This window comes from Talpa occidentalis, unplaced genomic scaffold (genome assembly GCF_014898055.3).
Source record: "Talpa occidentalis isolate TD23 unplaced genomic scaffold, MPIMG_talOcc4v2.1 talOcc4.14, whole genome shotgun sequence".
NCBI lineage: Eukaryota > Metazoa > Chordata > Mammalia > Eulipotyphla > Talpidae > Talpa > Talpa occidentalis.
In genome coordinates, this window is record NW_023601433.1 from 71,820,806 (window position 1) to 71,841,341 (window position 20,536).

General features: G+C 50.1%; 1 protein-coding gene across 5 annotated transcripts in view; it reads left to right on the top strand.

Moving 5' to 3' along the window:
* Positions 1-17,800, top strand: part of KIAA1671 (KIAA1671 ortholog) — a 179,853-nt gene extending 162,053 nt beyond the window's left edge. For all 5 annotated transcript variants that reach the window (XM_054695194.1, XM_054695196.1, XM_054695195.1 and 2 more), the window contains 7 exons: positions 2,552-2,670; positions 5,801-6,056; positions 8,630-8,798; positions 9,778-9,902; positions 11,083-11,225; positions 11,534-11,616; positions 12,789-17,800. In XM_054695194.1, the coding sequence (XP_054551169.1) occupies positions 2,552-2,670; positions 5,801-6,056; positions 8,630-8,798; positions 9,778-9,902; positions 11,083-11,225; positions 11,534-11,612 (891 nt within the window). In that variant the 3' untranslated portion in view covers positions 11,613-11,616; positions 12,789-17,800. The remainder of the gene's footprint in view (positions 1-2,551; positions 2,671-5,800; positions 6,057-8,629; positions 8,799-9,777; positions 9,903-11,082; positions 11,226-11,533; positions 11,617-12,788) is intronic.
* The last annotated feature ends 2,736 nt before the right edge of the window (positions 17,801-20,536 follow it).

Below are 20,536 nucleotides of genomic sequence, written 5' to 3' on the forward strand. Positions count from 1 at the left end.
AGTCTGGCATTGGTTGGTAGAGGGAGGAAGCATCTGTCCCTACCTGTGGGGAGTCCAGATCCCTGAGCATGAACCATCAACCTTTCTGGGAGGACCCATAGACAATGGACAGAAGCCAGCTTATCTTTGCTGGCCATCACTTACCCACTGCCCCCCAGGCCATTGCAAAGAGGTCAGGAAGAAACATCCCCCCTCCTGCCTGATTCCACCATTGGCATCTTGATTGCCAGAGGCCTCCATAGGCACACCCCTTTCTCCAGTCACTCAGCACTGAGAGTGCCCCAAACTCTCAAGAGTTTTGAGGACCCAAGAAGAATCATGCTCTGCCAAGGGTATGTCAGGTTCTGCCTGACTCTGGGAGGTCTGGTCACCTCAGCTCCCACCTCCCAAGCACCTGATATGGGCCAGGCGCTGAGCTTATGAATTTCCAGAGATTATCTCCCTTGGCCTCAAAATAACCCTTGATTTTCCAAGAGGAAGCTGAAGCTTTGGGGTACAGTCACTTGGCCAGACCACACAGTTGGGCTGGAGCAGCGATGGCACCATCCCCCACTCCCACACCAAGTGGTGTCCCTGAGCAGCTCCGTTCTCTCTTCTGCTGAGGAAACAGGCCCAGCACCCAGCTTGCCACCCTCTGCAAACTGCTTGGACAGTGTGGAATCCGCCAGAAACAAACCCTAAGGTCCCAACCTCTGACGCCTTTGGGGGATTGTCAGGCTGATCGAGTGGCATCTTTGAAAACCTTAAGCAGCTGAGCACACACTCATGTGGTGGCCCCCACTCCTGGGGTCCCAGAGAGAATTCTGTTCCTGCTGCCTGTAGCTGAGGATGTCAGGTGACCTTTCAAGGCAAACCCATCCAAGTTTCCCCAAGTGGGGACTGACTGCATTCCCAAAGCATGCTAACAGCCACGCCCACGCGCTGCCCCTGGACATGGAGACTGGGCAGACTGCCCCTGGAAGGCTTGTTCATCAGGACCAAAGCTTTACCACGTGCCCTCTTGATGCGCCCATTCTTCAGCTAGGGATTTCTCCTGCGGGGACAATCACAGAGAGGAGCTGCCTCCCCCAAAGGATATTTGTCACATCAATGAAAAAGTAATCAGCACCCACATGCCCCGACACTTGGGGACTGGTGAAATGAGCAATGCTGTGTCTGTGCGTGGAATGTTCTTGCGCCATTAAAGATGATGACCAAGCTGAATTCACCCAGGGGAGATTCTGGGCGGGACTACATGTCCCAGAAAGTAGGAGAAAGAGAAGGGGAAGGAGATGGGCCTTTATTGGGTGTCTCCTACATGCCAGGTCCTGTATGAGAACCTGTCCCATAGGTGAGCTCCATGGCAACCATGTCCTTGGGGTGAGGAAGGGGCCCACCCTTGTAAGTTCTTCTAGAGGGAGGGAAAGCCCTAAGGTCACACAGCAAAACTCTTCCACGGTTTCTCGCCTGCCAGATCATGCAGGCTTGCTCTATAAGGTTGGCTCCATGGGAGCTGCAGAGAGGAGCTCCCCATGCCTGGGAGGGAGATAAACTGTTATCAAAGCTATCTGAGTCGCTGCAACGCCAGTGGCCACCCAAGGGACTGGAGTTTGGTTTTGCCTGGAGCACTCCGGCTTCTCCCTGCTCAGTAACATGAGGACCTAAGGGGCCGCTGTTTCCATAGTCAGCCACAGGGAATGGGCTTTTAATTTGCCCAGTGAACAGTTACGGAAGCCAGCAGCTCAGTCCCTTATTGGAGATCAATGGGCTGCCCGCCGTGTGCCAGGCACTGGAACCGATTAACTCTGTGGCAAGTTCTGTGTTCACCAACATCCTCTCTGAGTGCCCAGGCCGTGGGCAGGACCAGTAACTGAGCAGGTGATGGTAGAGCCCGTGAATCCAGGCTGTGTGCGGGGCAGGGGTTACCAGTTTGGACATAGGGTCCAAGATGCCCTGCCTGGGTTTGAGTTCCGGAAGCCCTGCCACTTACTGCCTGTTTCCTTTGGGACATGTCACTTTACTCTCCTGAATCTCAATGTTCTCTGTAAAATGGGGATTATGACAAGCTCCGCCACACGGGACTGCTGTGGCGCTGCAGCATGGGGGAGACGTAGGCAGCGTGGATGACACCTGGCAAAGTCAAACGCCCCTCTGATGCTGTGCTGGATGACACTGGCAGGGAATGGTGGTGGTGGGAGCCCAGCGTGGGGTGTGCATGGGAGTGGGGCGAGCTAGGCTGGTGAGTCTGGGAGCATGGAGGGTGGGGAGCCCATCAGCCTGGCTACGGTGTGAGATGGAGAGAGATGGGCCCAGAGGAGGGGCAGGGCTGGCGCCCGACAGGACCAGCACATCAGGAAAGGTGACCCCTGCAAGCTCATGACAGTCCTGCATCTGCTGATGTCTTGGGCAGGCCCAGACACTTGGTCACGCTAGTGTCCAGTCAAGACATTTGGGCCCACCTCTGAGAGGAGAAAGGCACGGGCGGGTTTGAGCTGAGGGTGGTGTGTCTGTGGCACGAGGTTCTGAGTGTTGCCCCTGATGGAAACCTCTCTTGTCTGCCTTGTCCTTGTAGGACCAGCTGAAGCAGTGTTTCTCCAGGCGGTCCCCCGAAGCCAAGGACACTGACACCCTCGTGCAGGAAGCCAACAGCCAGTATGGGACGTGGACGGACCAGCACCCGAGCGGGGAGAGGTAGGGCCCCCACTGCGGGCGGGCTGCAGGTGGGCTGCGGGCAGGCTGTGGGCTGGGAGTCAGTATGAATCACCTGCCTGTAGTTTGCTGGTTTCTCTACAAGTCCTCACTCAACGTCGTAGTATCTTGGAAACAACAACTTTACATGAATAAACGTCAAGTTTTAATTAATAACTTTTAATCACTTCATTTCATCATTTCATTCAATGGGAGGGATTTTGTTTTTCTCATCAAAGTTATAATGAAGCTATGTTGTGTGTCACTGTTGGGGAAGCCACTCTTGCTGTAAAGGTTTAGGAAGTGCCAAAAATGACTAAGAAAAGAATATATGAAATATCCAGGACAGGCAAATCCACAGAGGCAGAAGGTGGATGAGTAGCTGTCATATCGGGGGGGCGAGGGACAGAGAGTGTCGGCTAATGGGGAGCAGGTTTCCTTGTGGGGCCTGCAGCTGCTCTGGAGTGATGTCACAGTGGTGGATGTGCACCATTGCCAATATGCTTAAGTGTCCCTAATGTAAGTTTAATGTTACGCATATTTTACTAGCTTAAAAAAGATTATAAAGAAAATGAAAACCACCTGTCATCCCAGCACACAGTCATAACTTTCATTATTTTTTGTTATTGTTGTTGTGTGTCTTTCTAGGCTTTGAAAATACATCTGTGCGTGCATTTAGGGACATACTTATAAAGACTCCGCTTTATAAGATGTGTCTATATTTAATATTAATGGCCTGTAGGGCCCTCATTTGTCAGCCTGGCTGGGAGGGAATTTATGAGGAAGGCACATGCCTGAAGTTAAGAGTGTGGCCTGGATTCTGGAGGCAGGCAGGTCTGAGTCCTGCTCCACCCATGCTGGCTGTAGGGCCTGGGGTGTGTCAATTAGACTCCCCAGATTTTATGTTGCACCTCAGAGGAAGGGAGTGCCACTTACAAAAACAGCCTGGGTGTATCAATCACATGTGCTAAGCACTTAAATAGGTTAACATTTAGGCCTGTTACCCCTGCGCCTCCCCATATCAGGTAAAAACTGAAGGACCCCCCCCATAGCTAGGGGTTGTCGGGAGGTAACCTGTGCAGAAGTTAACGTAACTACGTTAAACTACTACATTAAACTACGTAGTAGTTTCTGGCCTGTAGTAGGAACGTTATGTATCGTTTTTGCTCATCACTTCTCTTGGGTGGGATGGAGCCCACTGGGGACTCTCTGGCCCCCCAGGTGGAACCCACCAGGCTCTCAGCTCACAGGGCCACGGGAGCACGTGGTCATGGCACATGTGACTTGGGTTCCATTTCCACATGGCTGCTCACCATCTATGTCTTTCCCGTGTAACTCAGTTTCCTCGTCCGTGGGTATCATGCCCAGGGATACTATGTGTATGTAACTGAAGTGAGCTCAAACCCAGGTCTCCCCTCTCCATCCCCCGTACACCTAATGGAATATGTCCTGTAGCAGTCACTGTTGGATGGTAAAGTTGGATGGAGATTGGTAGAATTGAAAATGAGTAAAAGAAAAAGCTGAGCAAACTGTACAATATCTAAAGCTTGTTTTCTTCCTAAACTGTGATATGTGTTTAGTAAATGAACCCAAATTCCCCCACAAGAGCATTGGGTCTCGACTTTACTTATCACTGTGTGTGACCCTGGGAGGCCTGTCCTCTCTCTGGGAATTCCCCCAGCTCTTACAGAGAGCCTGGTGAGACCTGCCTCCAGGACCTGGGCCCTCACCTGTCAGGGGGTGCCCCCTTGTGTCTCCGACAGGCACTGCAGCGCCCCTCAGGGCCATCCGCAAATCTCCCGTCCTGGGCAGTGGTGCCATCTGCTGCCAGCTGAGTGGTATATCCCTCATTTCTTGTAGACGTGGCCTCATCCCACTCCACACTCCAACATTGTGTCTTTTCCAAGTGATACATTCATTCCAGAGCAGACAGAAAGCATGGTTGTGCTCCTGGAGTGAAACGTCAGTGCACCTGGGCTGAAGGTTCTGCTCAGGGGTGCAGTGTGGGGGTATCAGGGCAGATCCTCCTATGGGGGTGGTGTCTGGTGTGCCCCACCACCTTCCTCAGGGTAGGGGGTCCCTGTGCCCTGGAGGCTTTGCTGTGCTGTTGATTTTGTAATCTGTTTTATTTATTTTTTTTTGCAGGGGAGACTCTTAATTTAATGACCTGTTTTACTTATAAATTTTCTATCTGGTGTGGTTCCAATATTCAAATTGATGCTTGAATCCATTGTAGTGAGAAGAAATTCTAGAAATCAAAAAGGCTCCAGGGCATGGATTTTGGAGTCAGTTCTGACCTTTGGGCAAGGCACTTCACATCGCTGTGCCTCAGTTTCCTCTTTTTTTCCCAAGGTCAATATTTAACTTCATGATGTTAATCAGTCCTACCTTGCAGAGTTGCGAGGGTTATAGAATCACAGGATAATCATCATAGGAGTGTGGAGAGGATAAAGTGACAGTTTTTCTCAGGGCACCTGGCACATAGTAAGTGCCTGGTAAATTTTTATGGAGTGAATGCATGGATGGATGGGATTACCCTTGCCCCCTGCTGGTAATTATTTGATCTACCTCAGCACTGCCCCACAGAAATATAATGCTAGTTGCAAATTTGAGGCATGTGAATTAAAATGTTCTGGTAGCCACATCAAAAGAGTAAACAGAAACAGATGAAATTAATTTTAACAATTTAAATAGAAATGTTATTGAATCCGATAGAGCCAAAATAGATCACTTCAACATGTAATTGATACAAAAAATTAACAAGATATTTTACATTCTTCTTCCACTCAAAGTACTGGCAATCAGTGTGTACTTCATACTCACACACATCTCAGCTCTTACTCGCTACCATGTAAGGGCTCAAGAGCCACAAGTGACCAGCGACTCCTGTTCTGAACAGCTCAGGCTTAGAGGGTCTGGCATGGCTCAGGACTGGCTCCTCCCAGTCCACACTTGTCCAGGTATGCAAGAGGCACCAAGGCTGGCACATCTTGTGCTCCAAGGGCTTCTCCTACTGGGTGTTTCGTCTCTTGTTTCCTGGCTTATAAAGCAAACCCCACACCCTGCTAACTGCCGCCTCCTTTAGTGAAGTTCACTTCCCTAAAAGCACTTGCATGATCTTCCTTTCTCACAGCTTGGCCCCTGAGTCCCCTTCCCCAGACAGCAGTGCTGCTTCAGTGCGAAAACAGCCCCCCAGCAGCCGCCTGTCTTCGCTGTCCTCCCAAACGGAGCCCACCTCGGTGGGGGACCCACACGACTGCTTGAGGGACCAGCGGAGCACCAGTGTGGACCGCTCCAGCACTGACCTGGAGTCCACTGATGGGACAGACGGTCTGCCCCCGCCGGATGCCGGCTCTGCAGCGAGGGTAGACGACTTCTCCTTCATCGACGTAAGTTGGTAACCGGGAGCATGTGTAAAACAGCCATTTCAAGAGTCATGCTAGTATGTTCTGGTGAATTGCCCCTTTTTGGGGTAGAATCTGTGTCTGGGGCTGTTGTGGTGGGCACAGAGGGCACAGTCTTCGATATAGGGCTGATGTCTGCAGGTAGCTTGGCAGACATCAAGCTATCATGCCAGCTGCGTGTCTTAGAGCACATGTTTTCACCTCTCTGAGCCTCGGCTTTTTCATCACTGGTAGCCAGCACTGCGGGTTTCACAGCGTCAGATACAATCACGTGTTCAAATGAAAGCTAATCTGAGCCCATCTGTCAGGTAAGTGAAAGTCTGCTCTTAGCCCTGGAGGGTCTGCCTGTGACTTGTGATTCCAGGCGTGCAGATGCTGGAGTTTGCTCAGACTGATTCTGCTGGGTGCCATGGGTCTTGATTAGAGTCCATGATGCCAGCGCATCCAAGTCTCTCTGTAAATGGATTATGATGGTTCCAGGAAGGGGAGCCCCTCAGGCATGGGCAGTCAGCCCTTCTAGTTCCCAAATGTCTCCTGCTTCAGCCCCTTCCAGACTAGCACCTATCCTGCCCCATGCACCAGGGCTCAGGCGGATTTTCCTTTTAATCCCTTGAAACATGGGAATGTCATTATTTTCCTTCCTTGACAATAAAGTTTTCTCCTGAGGATGCAACATCTAAATGATGCAAAATCTAATCAGACCTTCTCTCTCAGTGGTGACATCTTGTGTCCACACTCTTAGGGATGGCTAACCAGATCCCACCCCCCCACCTCAGACTGCCACTGTTTGGGGAGGCAGCTCCCTCTAGGACCTCAAAGGAGATTTCATCACCAAGTATGGTCAAGATCACTTGCTTGCACCTCTGGAGAAGCACAGAGATGGGGAAAGAGTCAAGTTCAAAGTCCATTGGGGAACCCCACTACATAAATATGACCCAGCATGCCCACTTCTCCAAGTGGACTACAAGGTGATATATTCAGTTATTCATTCAACAAACATTTATATTGCTCTGGCTTCCATGCTCATGATGTCACTGTATCAGAGCACAATTTACTGGATGCCCCTTCCTGATGCTAGGCAGCTCCTTCTCAGTGACCACTGTAAACAACAGCAGCAGTATCAATAGCCACTGGTCACTGAGTGTTGGCCCTGCCCCATGTGCATGCTAATAAACCAAGAGGCAAAAATTCCTGCCCCACTTGCAGCTTAGGGAACTGAAGTGGTCCTTGAGTGACTCAAATGTGAGTGTCCCTAATTACAGGCCCAGCTGCTTATTTAGCACTTGCTGAGGTTTATGTGTGATGCCTTCCATGATTTAGATCTCCCCAGGGGGCTGATTGGAGGCTGAAAGAGGAGATAAGGCACTAAGGAATTATGACCTTGCTAGCCTGAGGCTTCTAGGGGCTGGAAACGGGACAAACCCCCCATCAAGCCTGCCCCTTGGTGTAACTCCCTCCAACATTCTCTGCATCTGAGAATCTGACCAGAGAAGTGGGCCTTCTCTTGGAGCAGTAGATCTTTTGTGATCTCTGTGTCTCCCGCACTGGACACCATCATGACCCATTTGGGAAGCAGCTATGCAAATATTAGCTTCCTCCCTCCTATCCCGATAGGGTGTCTACCGCTTACCAACTCTGGAAAACAATATGCTGAGAGTCCCCTGTCATGGCTAACTTAAAAAGCCTTGGGCAACAGAAATTCTCCAGAGTGGACCTGAGAGCAGGAAACCAGTATCTCATGCAACATGAGCTGGCCAGCCAGGAGCTCCTGTGGGCCCAGCTCTCTGTTGTGAGCCTTGGTCAGACACCACGTGAAACCAGGGTTCTCCGTGGCTGGCTTCTGAGTCTCTCAACCACCCTCAAATGGGGATGCTTTATTACCCCTTTTTACAAACAGGGAAACCCAAGCCCTAAGAGCTGAAGTTCAACACTCCATGTTACGCATCTGGGATTTGAACCTGGAACTCCAAGCTCTTCATCTCCATCTCCTAGGAGATCACTGAGCCAGTGGCTACCCTTTCTCCTTGCTGGGTCCACCTGAGGGCTCTGCACCACACACCCCTTTCATTTTAGAAGACAGTGATCTTGGAAACCATCACTGACCCTCCAGCCACCTGTGCTCAGAGTGTGTGGTGCTTAGTGCATTGATGCACCCCCTCTCACCTGCACCCTGACTTGTAGAGGAACCACCCTGAGACCTCTCAGTTCACGGACTCTGTATAAATAAGGTTATTGTGAGGATTGAGTTAGATGATGTTTTCAGTTATTCATTCAACAAACATCTATTGAATTCCTTATGCACCTGGCATCGCTCTAGCTTACATGCTCAGGTGAGCATTTCCACGGAGTGTCCACCATGTGCCAGGATTTTTGTCATCAGTCTAAGTGGTATATTTCATGGAGAAATTTAGGCTTAGGGTGTCTAGGTCACTATTAAAATGCAGGAACAATGTCCTTGTTAGCACTTCAATAGTATCTCCTACATACCCCTCTCTTGGGTGGGGCCTCAATTAATGGTTCCTTGTTTTTTCCCCCCTTCCTCCCTTTTGCTCCCAAAGCAAACCTCAGTGCTCGACTCAAGTGTCCTGAAAACCCGGGTGCAGCTCAGCAAGAGAAACCGCCGTCGGGCTCCCATTGCCCTTCGGCGCAGTCGAGTCATCGAGTCGGACAGCAGGTCTCCCTTGGAGGAGGAGGCGGACAGCATGTGGATGTTCAAGGACTCGACTGGTACACCTCTCCATGGGTCCCTATGGCGGGGAGGGTGTGGTTACACGCTGGGAAGAACTTTCTAACTTTGAAAACTATAGGACATTCAAATACAATTACATGGGAAACTGATTTCTTATTCTGCACAGTTTGTTACAAACTAGGTAAAATTTTTTTGGTAGATATATTAATTGGGGCTCTACATGTTAGAAGTAGAGAGACACAACTTAATAGGATTTCACATTTCTCTTTTTGTCATTATTATATCCAACCTATACTCCCTTTAGGCTTGTTTGCTGTTCTTTTCTATTTTTTGGAAGATTTATTTTTATTTATTTATGCATGGAAGAACTGGGGAATAGGCCAGAGGTGCAGGGGGGAGGGAATGAGAGGATTCACCAGAGACAGAGTGGGGAGCAGAACAGGCGAATCTACTGAAATACACTGCTGAGGGGAGCAGCGGGCGAGACTGGAGAAGAGGCCTGCTGCACCATGTGGGTCAGCTCCCTGGCTGGGAATCGAACTCAGGCCACAGTGGCTGGTGATCACTTCATAGCGCTGTGTCTTTAACCCCTGTGCCACCAGGGAGGCCCTGCTGGTCTTTTCTAGATCCTTGAGTTGAAAGATCAGTTCATTTATTTCCAGTCTTGGTTATACTGAATTTAAGACTGTGTTTTTCTCTGAAGACTTCTTTGACTTCTTTATCAAAACCTGAACAAGGCCCCCAGGTGGTCTAGTGACTTGGATTCAGTGCTTTCAAAACCTGGGCCAAATGGGACTCTCTCCCAGGAGAGAAAGACTATCCTGGCTCATTGTCACTTCTTCCAGCAACAGGCAGAGTAGTGAAGAGCGTGAGGCAGGTACCTGAGTTTACCTGCCTGAGACAAGGGCCTTCCGTGCAGGGTGTGTGAGGCCCGCACAGGGGCTGAGTGCCCACGCCTGGCACATGCACTCGGCCATGGTGCTGCTGACGACTTCAGTGCCCTTTTCTTTGACACAGAAGAGAAATCCCCCAGGAGGGACGAGTCCGATGAGGACGAGAAGCCACCCAGAGCCGAGAGGACACCTGGCAGCCACCCGCAGAGATTGCCCATGTTTCCAGGCGTGGACCCGGCCGTGCTAAAGGTACCACACAGCCCAGAGCTACCCTTAACCCAGCGGGTCTCAGGGCTATTTCCCTCCTTATGTCCCTCCCTCTGCTTCCTGCCCTCCCTCCCTCCCACCTTCCCTTCCGCTCTTTTTCTGAAATAGTTTGAGTCACAAGAAGTTTCAGAAATAGCACAGGGCATTTCCACGTGCTAGTCCCCCAGCTTGCCCCACCGGCGGTGCCTCCATGACCATCATCCATAATCAGAACCAGGAACAGGCACAGTGCTGAGAGCCACGCCACCAACTTACTTGGATTTCCCCAGTGCCCTGTGTTTCTCAATCTCTTTTTGTCTTTCTTGGACCCCTCAAACCTGTGCTCATTTTGGAGCACAGGTAGCTAAGCCTCCAGGTGCTCATCTATAAAGGCCTGAGAGTCCACTGTCAACCTCAGGTCTGCAGAGCCCCGGAGTGGGTCTTGGGCTGCCCTGGGTGATCCCACAGTCAAAGACAGTGTGACTTTGGGCAAGCTGACCTTTGACCCATGGACCTTTGCTGTGTGAAGTGGGGACAGACTGTTTCTACTTTGGAAACATGTCATGGACCTTGATCCTGCAGGGTCTGAATGCCGGGTGCTCGGGCGCAGAGCTGCCAAGCAGACCCAGTGCTGGTGTTGCCGTTTCTGGAGGCTGTTCCAGCTTTGCCAGGGAGACAAATACCCCCTACTGCCCCCCTAATCCAGAATTCCTAATGGGAATTCTGGGCACACAGTGGAATTCTTAGTCATTCCATTCCCTGCATACCAAATCCACCGTGCATTTTTCCTGTGGGAATCTGATAGTCAAATTCCCTGTAATCTATTGTATGGGCACCGGAGAAAGGCGCTTAAGAGCTGCACCTCAGTCTGTAAGACAGGGCTGTGACCTCCACCCAAGGCTGCTCAGGGAGCCGAGAAGACCATGTGCTGCTGAGGACGCCGCAGATAGGGACTTTGAGGCAGAGATCATGTGGATTCTTGGTAATGGCTACTTGGCTTACAAGCTCCCCTGAAATTTTTTTCGCCCCCAAGGCCAGGTAGCATCTCCGGCTGTCCCGGTGTTTCCTGCCTGGGTCCATTTAGATGCTGGCACCCCTGGTCACCATGTAGCAACACTGATATTTGACGGGACCTGTCCCCAGACAAGGGCAGTTGACAGACGCGGCTCTCTCCTCTCCACAGGCTCAGCTGCACAAGAGGCCAGAGGTGGAAAATCCCGGCGAAACCCCCGGCTGGGCCCCCCAACCCAAAACCCCCAAGTCCCCCTTCCAGCCTGGGGTGCTGGGCAGTCGGGTACTGCCCTCCAGCATGGAGAAGGATGAGAGGTGAGGTTGTCTTGGGGATGAGGGCTCATCCCCTGCCACACCCAGGGTTCACGGCTTGGGAGGTGCTTCCCTAGACTTGAATAGAAGGAAAGTTTCAACATTATTTTTTTCCTCTAGCAGGAGGTTTCATTGATGTGAGCTCTGGGCTCTCTGTTATCTAAAATACACAAAGAGAGGGCCAGGCAGCCAGGAGTCAAGGCGGTTCCCTCCTCCCTGCCTGGGCATGGAGAGTTGGTACTGCACAGCCCTGCCCACGAGGAGGGCTCCATCTGGCTCACCCTTGACTCACTCTGGCTTTGTGGTTTCAGATCAGAAGAGCCCTCCCCGCAGTGGCTAAAGGAGCTGAAATCCAAGAAGAGGCAAAGCCTGTATGAGAATCAAGCTTGAGCAGGTATGAAGGGGCTTCGGTTGGGGCACCTGGACAGAGCCCCCCAGGAGCAGGCAGCTTGGACAGGGAGGCAAAGCTTCAGCCCCTCAAAGGGAGCTCGGTTGGCACATTCTCGCTCACTGTAGGGCAGCCGGGGTGGTAGGATGGACATGGGTCCAGAGTCAGAGAAGTGGGCTCTGTTCTGTTTGGTGAACCCCCTCACTGTCTCTTCATGCCCGCTTTGTAAAAAGGAGAGCTTCATTGGAGCGCCCAATTTCTGCTTTCATACAGAACCTGGACAATTGAGTTAATTTGAAAAGAATGATAAAAAATCGTGCAATTAGATATGTCCCATTGTAGGTCCCAAATGATGGAACATGTTCAACTTTAGTTTTCCTGCCTGACCAATGGGGTAACATGCCCATGGTGCTGAGGGTCCTCAGGGCTCACCTAAAGTGCTGTCCATGGGTCCTGGGCACAGGCCCCTGAGGTCCACACTCCAGGGAGGAGGGAATCGAGGCAGCTGCCCTGACTCCTGAGGCCCACAGGAGACCCCATCCGTTATCCACAAACTTGCCAGCCAGAAAGTTCTAAAAGCAAAGCGTTTCCATCATTCATTAGTCACAAGACCTGATGTGCATGGATGTCATTCTGTGGGGACTGTAGTTTTCCCCACTTCATATGAATATCCATGCATTACATTGCAGGTATGGGGTGGGCTTAATTATGGGGGTGTTGTGTAATTCATATGAACATAACACATGCTACATAATATTTCATATATGTGTGCATGCTGTGCGGGTGTGTATTTAAATACATACATCTGCGTATACATCTATGTATATATAAATACATATAATGCTCCCCCCAATTCTGGATTCCCAAATCTATACTCAGGGGTATTTTGAAGGGATCACTTAAAGCCTGTGTTTATTTTGTTTAGTGTAGGATAGGAGTATGTCAGTTAAGCCTCCAGAAATCCATTTGAGGAAAAGGAGTCTCAGAACCAAGACTGACCTGAGCCTGAACCTACATTCCACTATAGCCAGCTGCCCACCATCTCCTCACCCCATCTTGCAAGGAAAAAAAAAAATAACAGTTTGTGGCTGTCTTGGGGACTCACAGAAAAAGTTCTCAGACCCCATGTCTCCACTCCCAGCCCTCTACTGACACGAGGACTGTCCCTTCCTCTCCAGATGGGGACACTGCCACGTCTACTTAACAGAAGCCTTAACTGTCAGAATCCGAAGACAAGGCCACGCTGCTGCGCTGCCTCCCCCGCCCCTGGTTACCTGGCTGGGCCCTCCGGTCGATCCCTGAGAACGCCTGCTGGCGCTCTTGCCCTTCTTCTGGCTGTCCCTGATCCGGGCAGCTGCACCATCCCCTGCAAACACTGGCTCATCTCCCCAGAAGCTCTTCAGGCGGAGAAAGATGTCAAGTTGCCCAGCACTGTCCATGGGGGTGGTTTATTTTTAATGTAAAAATGTGCGATTCCATCCGCCTTGGACATTGGCAGTGGCTCCAGAAGCACCAGGGGAGGCTGGACCGTCTCCCTGGGTTCTGTAAGACATCTGAATTGTGGGAGCGCCTCTCCCCTCACCTCAGGCTGGGGTCTTTTTTGAAAGGACATTTCGAAGAAAGAAGAAGCTATTTGTTTCCTGCTGTCATTTTGGTCCCAGTCAGTAGCACCAGGTGCGGGGGGGCTTGATTACTTCTCAGCATGTTTTTTGTCCCTCTTGAACAATCAGCAGTTGTGATTTTCAAACATACCACCCTCCTTCCAAGTGTGTCTGTCCTTCCAGTGCGGCCGTGTGTATAGATGACCTATGTTGCTGTATGTCAATTTTGTTTGCTTGAGAAGGCGATATAGCAATAATCCAGCCAATTTTCTTTGAGATTTGGTATGTATATATGTTTTTACGTTGAAGAGTAGGAGGAGAGATGTGTGAATAGTTTGAAGAATCCAATCATCTCAGGTTATCTTGTCCCTACCCAAGCCTTTTAAAAATTTGGATTACCTGCCTTGTATATATTTTCCTGGTTTCTTTTCATTTGAGCGCTGATTTCTCGGGGGGGGGGTGACCTTTGTCCCTTGGTCTCAAGGGTTCATAAACTGCAGCCCAAATGGCAGTGCCTTTCCCACCCAAACAGCAGACTGGCCCTCAGATCCTTTCTCCAGAGTCTTTTTTTTTTGATCATGACTTGAGTTGCTGGCATGGAGGAACTAGTCCGGATTAGCTTCAGAATCAACACATGGATGAGAGTTCTTTTCGTTCTCACCTCTTCATTGTACCCAACCCCAACTCCACCTGATCAGGTGCTTTCTTTATGTCTAAATGCAGGAAGCAAGGAGCTTGCTGAGCGCTCTTCTAAGGACAGGAGCCACCTGGGCTGGGGACTCTAGACAGAGGTGTTGGATGTGAGGCCACCAAGTGTCTAGACCTGCCTTATCTCTTTTTCTTGCTGACTCTAAGCTCATGCCTAGGAATCCCCAAGACCCTTGCAAACTGTAGACATTCTCCTCTGTCCTTTGATTTGGAAGCCCTCAGTACCAGCCTCCTCTACCCCTGAAGTCCAAGGCGCCAGGAAGGCACCACCACCCACCCCTCCTGGAGTTACTGTAAACTTTGTGCCAACCGTCCTGGGAGACGCCCATCAGTGAGGAAGATACCTGGGTAGTTTGTATGGCAGCCGTGATTGTAGGGGGTTCTGGGGCTGAGTATCCTCGTGGTTCAGTGCAAGGATATCACTGGCATGTACCTCTGCACCCCACCCCTGACTTCCCAAGAGGTGAAAATCTTGATAAGTCCATTCTGTAAATGGTGTCAAAAAATACCTCTCTTCTCCTTGGCTGTCTCTCAGAGTCTCCATTTGTTGCTCTATCTCTTCTTCCTCCCTTATCCTGTACTGCTTCCTTCTCTAGGTTGGAGTGGGAATGGAGAGCGATCTTGTTTCTCCAGGTTAAGACAACTGAGAGCTCTGTGGTTCAGATCACGGATAGACCCAGAAAGACCCTCCCTGACTCTCTACCGGCCCTGCTGGCCAAGCTTTGGCTACCGTGAGCAGTAGAGTTGTTTGACCCTGTCACCTACCCATATTTTTTAATCTGGAAGCCACATGCATCTGTATCTAGAGGTTTGGTCCTATTGATAATAGTTTGATTCTCTTTATTTTGCATTTCAATCAGTTCTCTGTGGCCATTTGGGTAGGATTTAATTCCTCCAGAAACTGTTGCTTCAGTTGATTTTTCCTTTTTTTTAAAATCCACGCCACAATTTATAACACTACTTTGGACTTTCCAGGCCTTTGAAGGACCCTTATAGTGTTTGCACCCTGACCTCTCATGGCTGCTGTCTTTTTTCCCTTCGAGTGGGGCGGGCTCTTTGGCAGCAGGAATTGATCTGCTCTGTTCAGTGTGATTATCCGCACCCATTACACAGCATTCTCCATTCTGAGCGAGTCATGCTTTAGCCCAAGAATACCTGACAGAGAAATATCTTAAAAATGCGGTTGATCTGGAGATCTTTAGCCTAACCTCCCACACCTTGATTAGACAAAATAAAAATCCCTTAATTCCTTTGGTGATTAGGTCACAGAAAATCCACCTCTTCCCCCTCCCTTGAAACTGACTAGAGCAAGACCTGAAGAGCCTCAACTCCATTTATTTTTTTTATAGCTTCATCTTTCCACCATGGGGTAGACAGTCACAAGGGTCAAGAGCAACCCACTTAATGAAGGCTCCCCACGACCCTGGATCTCGCTATGATCAGTGTAGTGTAGTGAGCAGTGGCTGATGCTTGGAGACTCTGCAGAAAGTGGGCAAATAAGCTCTTTATTTCTGTTTTTGTAAGCTGGGTGAGCTCTTTGGGGATAAGCAAGGGGCTGTGTATTAGTTTCTCAAGTTTGCCTGGAACTGCTTTTGGAAATCTGTCTCCTTTCAACTTACTCAGGATGCCTTAATCATCTGTATGTGGCCCAGTCACCTGCTGTCATCCAGCCCTCCTCCTCTAGGCTCTGGGCTCCCCTTAAATGAGGCTTAGAATGCAAGCTCCTGTGCAAAGCCTCTCTCTCCATCTCTCTCTCCCGCCAGCCCCTCCTCTGGCACTTCACCATCTTGCCTGCTGGTCTCTTGATAAGTCTGCATCTTTTTCCCCTTGAGTAGAGACCCTTCTTCATGGGCCCTTGCCTAATGACACAGAGGCCTTTGGCTTGTGGAATTCCATGACAAGACCTCAAAAATCAGTGTTTTGGAGAACTATCCAGTGCCATCAGAGAAATTCTGGTAAGAGAGACCTCGCGTGTTTGGGAGGTTGGGGGCTCTGGCCTGACAGCCTCAGGTGTCTAGGACTAGTGAAAGGACAGTCAGAGGGGGTGTCTTCCAGGGAACAAGCCATGTCGGATGCATTTGGACTAGTGTCTTTTCCTGTGTGCCTCCTGGCAAGTGAGTGAGAATAGAAAAAGGCCTAAATCCAAGGTCCTAACCCCTAAGGGATGTGCAGGGTGTCTGGAGAGCCCTAGGCATACTTTACCTGAAGGAGACCTCAGCTGTTCTCCCGTGCTGATACCTGCCATGTCCATTTACCCTTTTGATTTGTCATCACTCCGCCCCCGGACTACCCTAGGTGTAACTCCAAAGCTGCAAGTCCGCAGTTTTGCAGCGGATCATCTGCAGCACTAGACACTTTCTTAGAGGCGACACTAGCCTACAGGGGAGACAGCATCCTCCCCAGGGAAAGGATTCTCAGACCAACCTCCCACTGGCCAGCTTCCACCTCTCCCTTCATCGCTTGCCATCCCTCCCACACAGCCTTGTCCCTTAACACAGGATGCTCGGCTACTGTTGCCTTTGTGTAAACTAGCATTTCAGTGAGTCTGAGGAGAGATAGGAAGGCTGGAGAAGCGCTACCTACTGGGAAGTACACTAGCCCCCCATTTAAGCCATGGGGTCACTTGTGATAGAAAAATCTTACACAGCTCAACTGTGCCTTTCGTCTTCTCCATGCGCTCAAACAGGAAAACAAGTGTCCATGGTCTCATGATTCCGCGGGTAGGGGGAGGGAGGTGATGTGGAGGGAGTCACGTGAAGCAGGTGGGACTCGGGCCATATCTGGCAGGAGATCCACCTTGGGCTCCAATCCCTTAAGGAGCAGTGGGTCCCAGGTCTGTGCTACAAACTGCTAGGAATCGCCCCACTGGAATTCTGGGGCAGCTGAGGGTCCAGAGACGTGGAGCTTGCTGAAAGCCAGGAGGCGTGTATGTGCTGGGTATTGGTCAGTCTGTGTCCTTTTGCCTCCACTGTCCTCTTGACCATTCTGTTGTCTGACCATTCCTGCAGGGTGGGGTGAAAAAGCCAAGATCTGGAGTTCAGCCTGAGGTTTCTAGTAAGTGGACCTCTCAGTTTCTCCCCCTTGCACTCCCAGACTCCCCTTGAATACTTACCCTCGCGCCTGGTGCCACTTTATCATCCAGGAATGGGTCGGGCACTTTATTTGACAATCTCTGGTGACTTCACACCTGATTAAAAAAAAAATTATGCCATTATCAAAAGGAGAATCTGAGCTTTTTAATGATCTCGTTCCACATAGCCTTATAAATCCTGTAAATAAGGGGCTCACAAAAGTAATATATTGTGTTATGGAAGATATTTTGTACCTTGCTCTTTCCTAAATCATATAATATTCTAGAAGTTACGCACTTCCCAAATGATTACGATCCTCAACTAGCTTTGTAAGATGGGGGGAGTGGAATATATATAAATATACTATATATTTTCCTAACCTTTCTTCTGGATCCCTTCCTCAAATGTCTGAATCATGATAGAGAAGGAACTGTGTAGGAAAGCTAAGCCTCCTGCCTGCTGGTGTTCTTGCAGTTGCCTTATAAATTCGCAAGCTCTAGGAGTCCTGAACAGAAGGCGGACTAGAGGCACTTTAGCCAATCCCAGAAAGAATCTCTAATCCTCACTGAGAATTCATCTAGAAAAACCTATATTTTTAATGTTAAAATAAGTGGGGTTTCCTGGACCTCTCAGAGTATTTGGATGTCTACAAGTGCTTTTATATTTTGTAACTGTAAAGAGGTTTCATACACACAGAACAGCAGTGGGCGCCTGGTCCACTGCCATCAAACAAGATGACCTTTGCATGTACAAAGATGTTGCATTCAGACTATGAAAATAGTAAATAAAGCTTTGATGCAAGTTGCATTGCAGAAGCTGGAGTGTCCGTGTGTGAATGAATGGGTGCTCCCAGGCAGGCGGACCACCGCCCGTCGAGTTCATTCCTTGTCTGCTGAGCTGGGACCCAGGCTGTGGGAGCAGGAGGCTGGGTTCCCAGACAGGAAGGCTGTGAAGACAAGGCAGGAATTCCATTCAATGTGGAGGGGGATCCTCATTCTGCCCCCTCCTGGCTGCGGGACTTCTTAGCATTGGTTCTCCGAATGGGGCGTGGTGGAAAAGATATTAACAGGCCTAAGATTGAGACTGTGACTCTCAGCTGGGTGGGTTGTGCTCCCTGAGGACTTCTGGCATGAATGGGGGAGGAGGGACAGGCTACTCTCATCTTGGGGGTAGAGACTGGGGCTGACCCTCAACAATGCTCAGGCCTGTCCTACCACAAGGTGTTATCAGGCTCCAAGTGACTTCAGTGCTGACGTTGACAACTCTGGGGAAATGTGTCACAAGGCCACCTATTTCCAGAGTCCAGGTGTCACCCAGGTGTCCTCCCACCATCTCTTGGGATGCAGGGTTATTAGGTTTTGTGCTGATTTGAGGATTTTAGCCAAAACCACAAATGCTATTGCTCAACAATTTACTCTTTGCTTCTTGATCCTTTTCATTCAATAATCATTAAATGCCTGCCATGGGTGAGATGAGTCTAATTTCTTAGAATCAAAAAAATACACACATCTACTCTTTTTTGGTGGTAAACAAGTTGGCTATCATGAAAGCTTTTACTTCTATTGAGGTTAAGAGGAGGTAGGCCAGGTGCTTCTCCTCCTACCTGAAAGGTGAATTTATCTTTCTGAGCTGTTTCCCTAGCTATAAAAGAGGGAACATAATTCCTCACCTTAAGAGGGCTGGATAAGGATTAAACATAGTGCTCATGAAACTGGCACAGTACCTTGCACATAGTAGGTCTCCAATATATGGTAGCTGCTGCTCAAATATACCTACTATAGGAAGGAAATAAATTGTTGCATCTGTCACAGCATCGCGTGGAAATGGCGGATGGGTTTACACACAATTTAGAGGGTATCTAACTTAAAATTTAGGCCACATGACACATGAAAAGAAATTGAGGGATTCTGGGGTTCTTCATTTTAGGAACTGGAGCTGTTGCAAGTTAATGGCACCAAGAAGCCATAGAAAGGGAGTTGGATGTGGTGCCAGGGGTTACTGAGGAGCTTTACACCCAATGCCTCCTGCCTAGTACAGTTAGGCTTCCCACAATACTGATAAGACCCATCTACCCCCGGGAAGCCATCAGAAGCCATGGCTGAGGATAAAGAGGCTCCCTGGGCCCCGCTGTTGGAGAGAAATGGCTTGAACTGAATTGGGAGGACAGGGCGCTGCCTCAGCAGACCGGAGGATGCTGGGCTGTCAGAACGTGCCCATAAATAGGACACTACTTGCAAAAGCAGCCTGAGCCTACAGACTGGCACCAAGGTTTTTCCCAAGGTGGCAGCAACAGGTTCAGTCTGGAGTGGGTGAGGGTGGGGAGGCAAGCAACCTGGCACCCCACACCTTTGTTGCTCCCCATGAGAAATGAACGCTGACCCCCTGCACAAACTAAGGGCTCAGCTGAGGAGCTCAGCTAAGCCCATCTGGTGTCAGAAGGTGGTGATCTGGCTTGAGTCCCTGCCAAGGGGAGCAGGCAAATACGGGGACTCCCGAGTGTCCTGAGAGTCCTCTGGGTGCCAGAACAGCTTGAGTCTAGGCGCAGGCAGCCTACTAGCCACAGGATCTGCATCACTGGGCCTTCATCTGGGTATGTGGGGCTTGCAACCCAGCTTGCCAGGAGCGGGAATTCAGGAGCCATGGGTGGTAGCAGCTGAGTTGGGGTGTAGGTGTGGGTGCCTCAATGACCGCTGTGGATGTGTGACATGGGCACATGTATGTGAAACAGAGTGTCCTTGTACACTGGGTGGGGTGTGGCTTTCCAGTGACCAAGGGGGCTTGTGTGTGTGTGTGCTTGTGTGTGTATAAGGGAAAGAGAGAGAGAGAGAGAGAGAGAGAGAGAGAGAGAGAGAGAGAGATGAGAACCCTGACAGGAGACTCTGAGTGGCTGGTATATGTCATGGTCCCTGAAGTTGGGAACTGTCTGTGTCTCTTTAAGTGGCTGGTACACAGCAGGTGCTCCATAAATGTGTATGAACTGAATAACAGAAAACATGGAAACTGACTGAGCACTTGGGCCGACATCGTGCTCTTGGCTGTCACCTGTTTATGCTCCAGTCTTCTGTTTATCCTCACCACCCAGGGCAATGCCAGGTGCTGGGTGGGTGCTCACGGAATGCTAGTGAATGAAGTAATGAGTGAATAGACCGTGACAACCTCGAGTGTGGGGGGACTGCAGAGGAAGTCCCTGTGCCCACCAAGCTAGCCCTCTGACCAGGGTGCGGAGATGGCATGTTTGCACAGTTCTGAGAGCCCTGCTGGGGGGAGCAATTGAATGTGGGGGAGAAACATGGACTTTAGAACCTGATCCTGGCTGCTTCCTTATGCCTTGGGAGGTGGCTTCATCTCTCTGGGCCTTAGGACTCTCTGCTGTGAGATGGGGATCCTGATCTCAGACTGTACCAATACATGAGGCCTTGGTAAGTGTTCAGCAGATGTTTGTTGAATGACTAAATGTAGGTGGTGAGTGATGGCCACATTCCCTAGGCAGCAAGGTTATGTAGCTTGATCTCCAGTCACATTAGTTTCTCCTGGGTGAACCTGGCA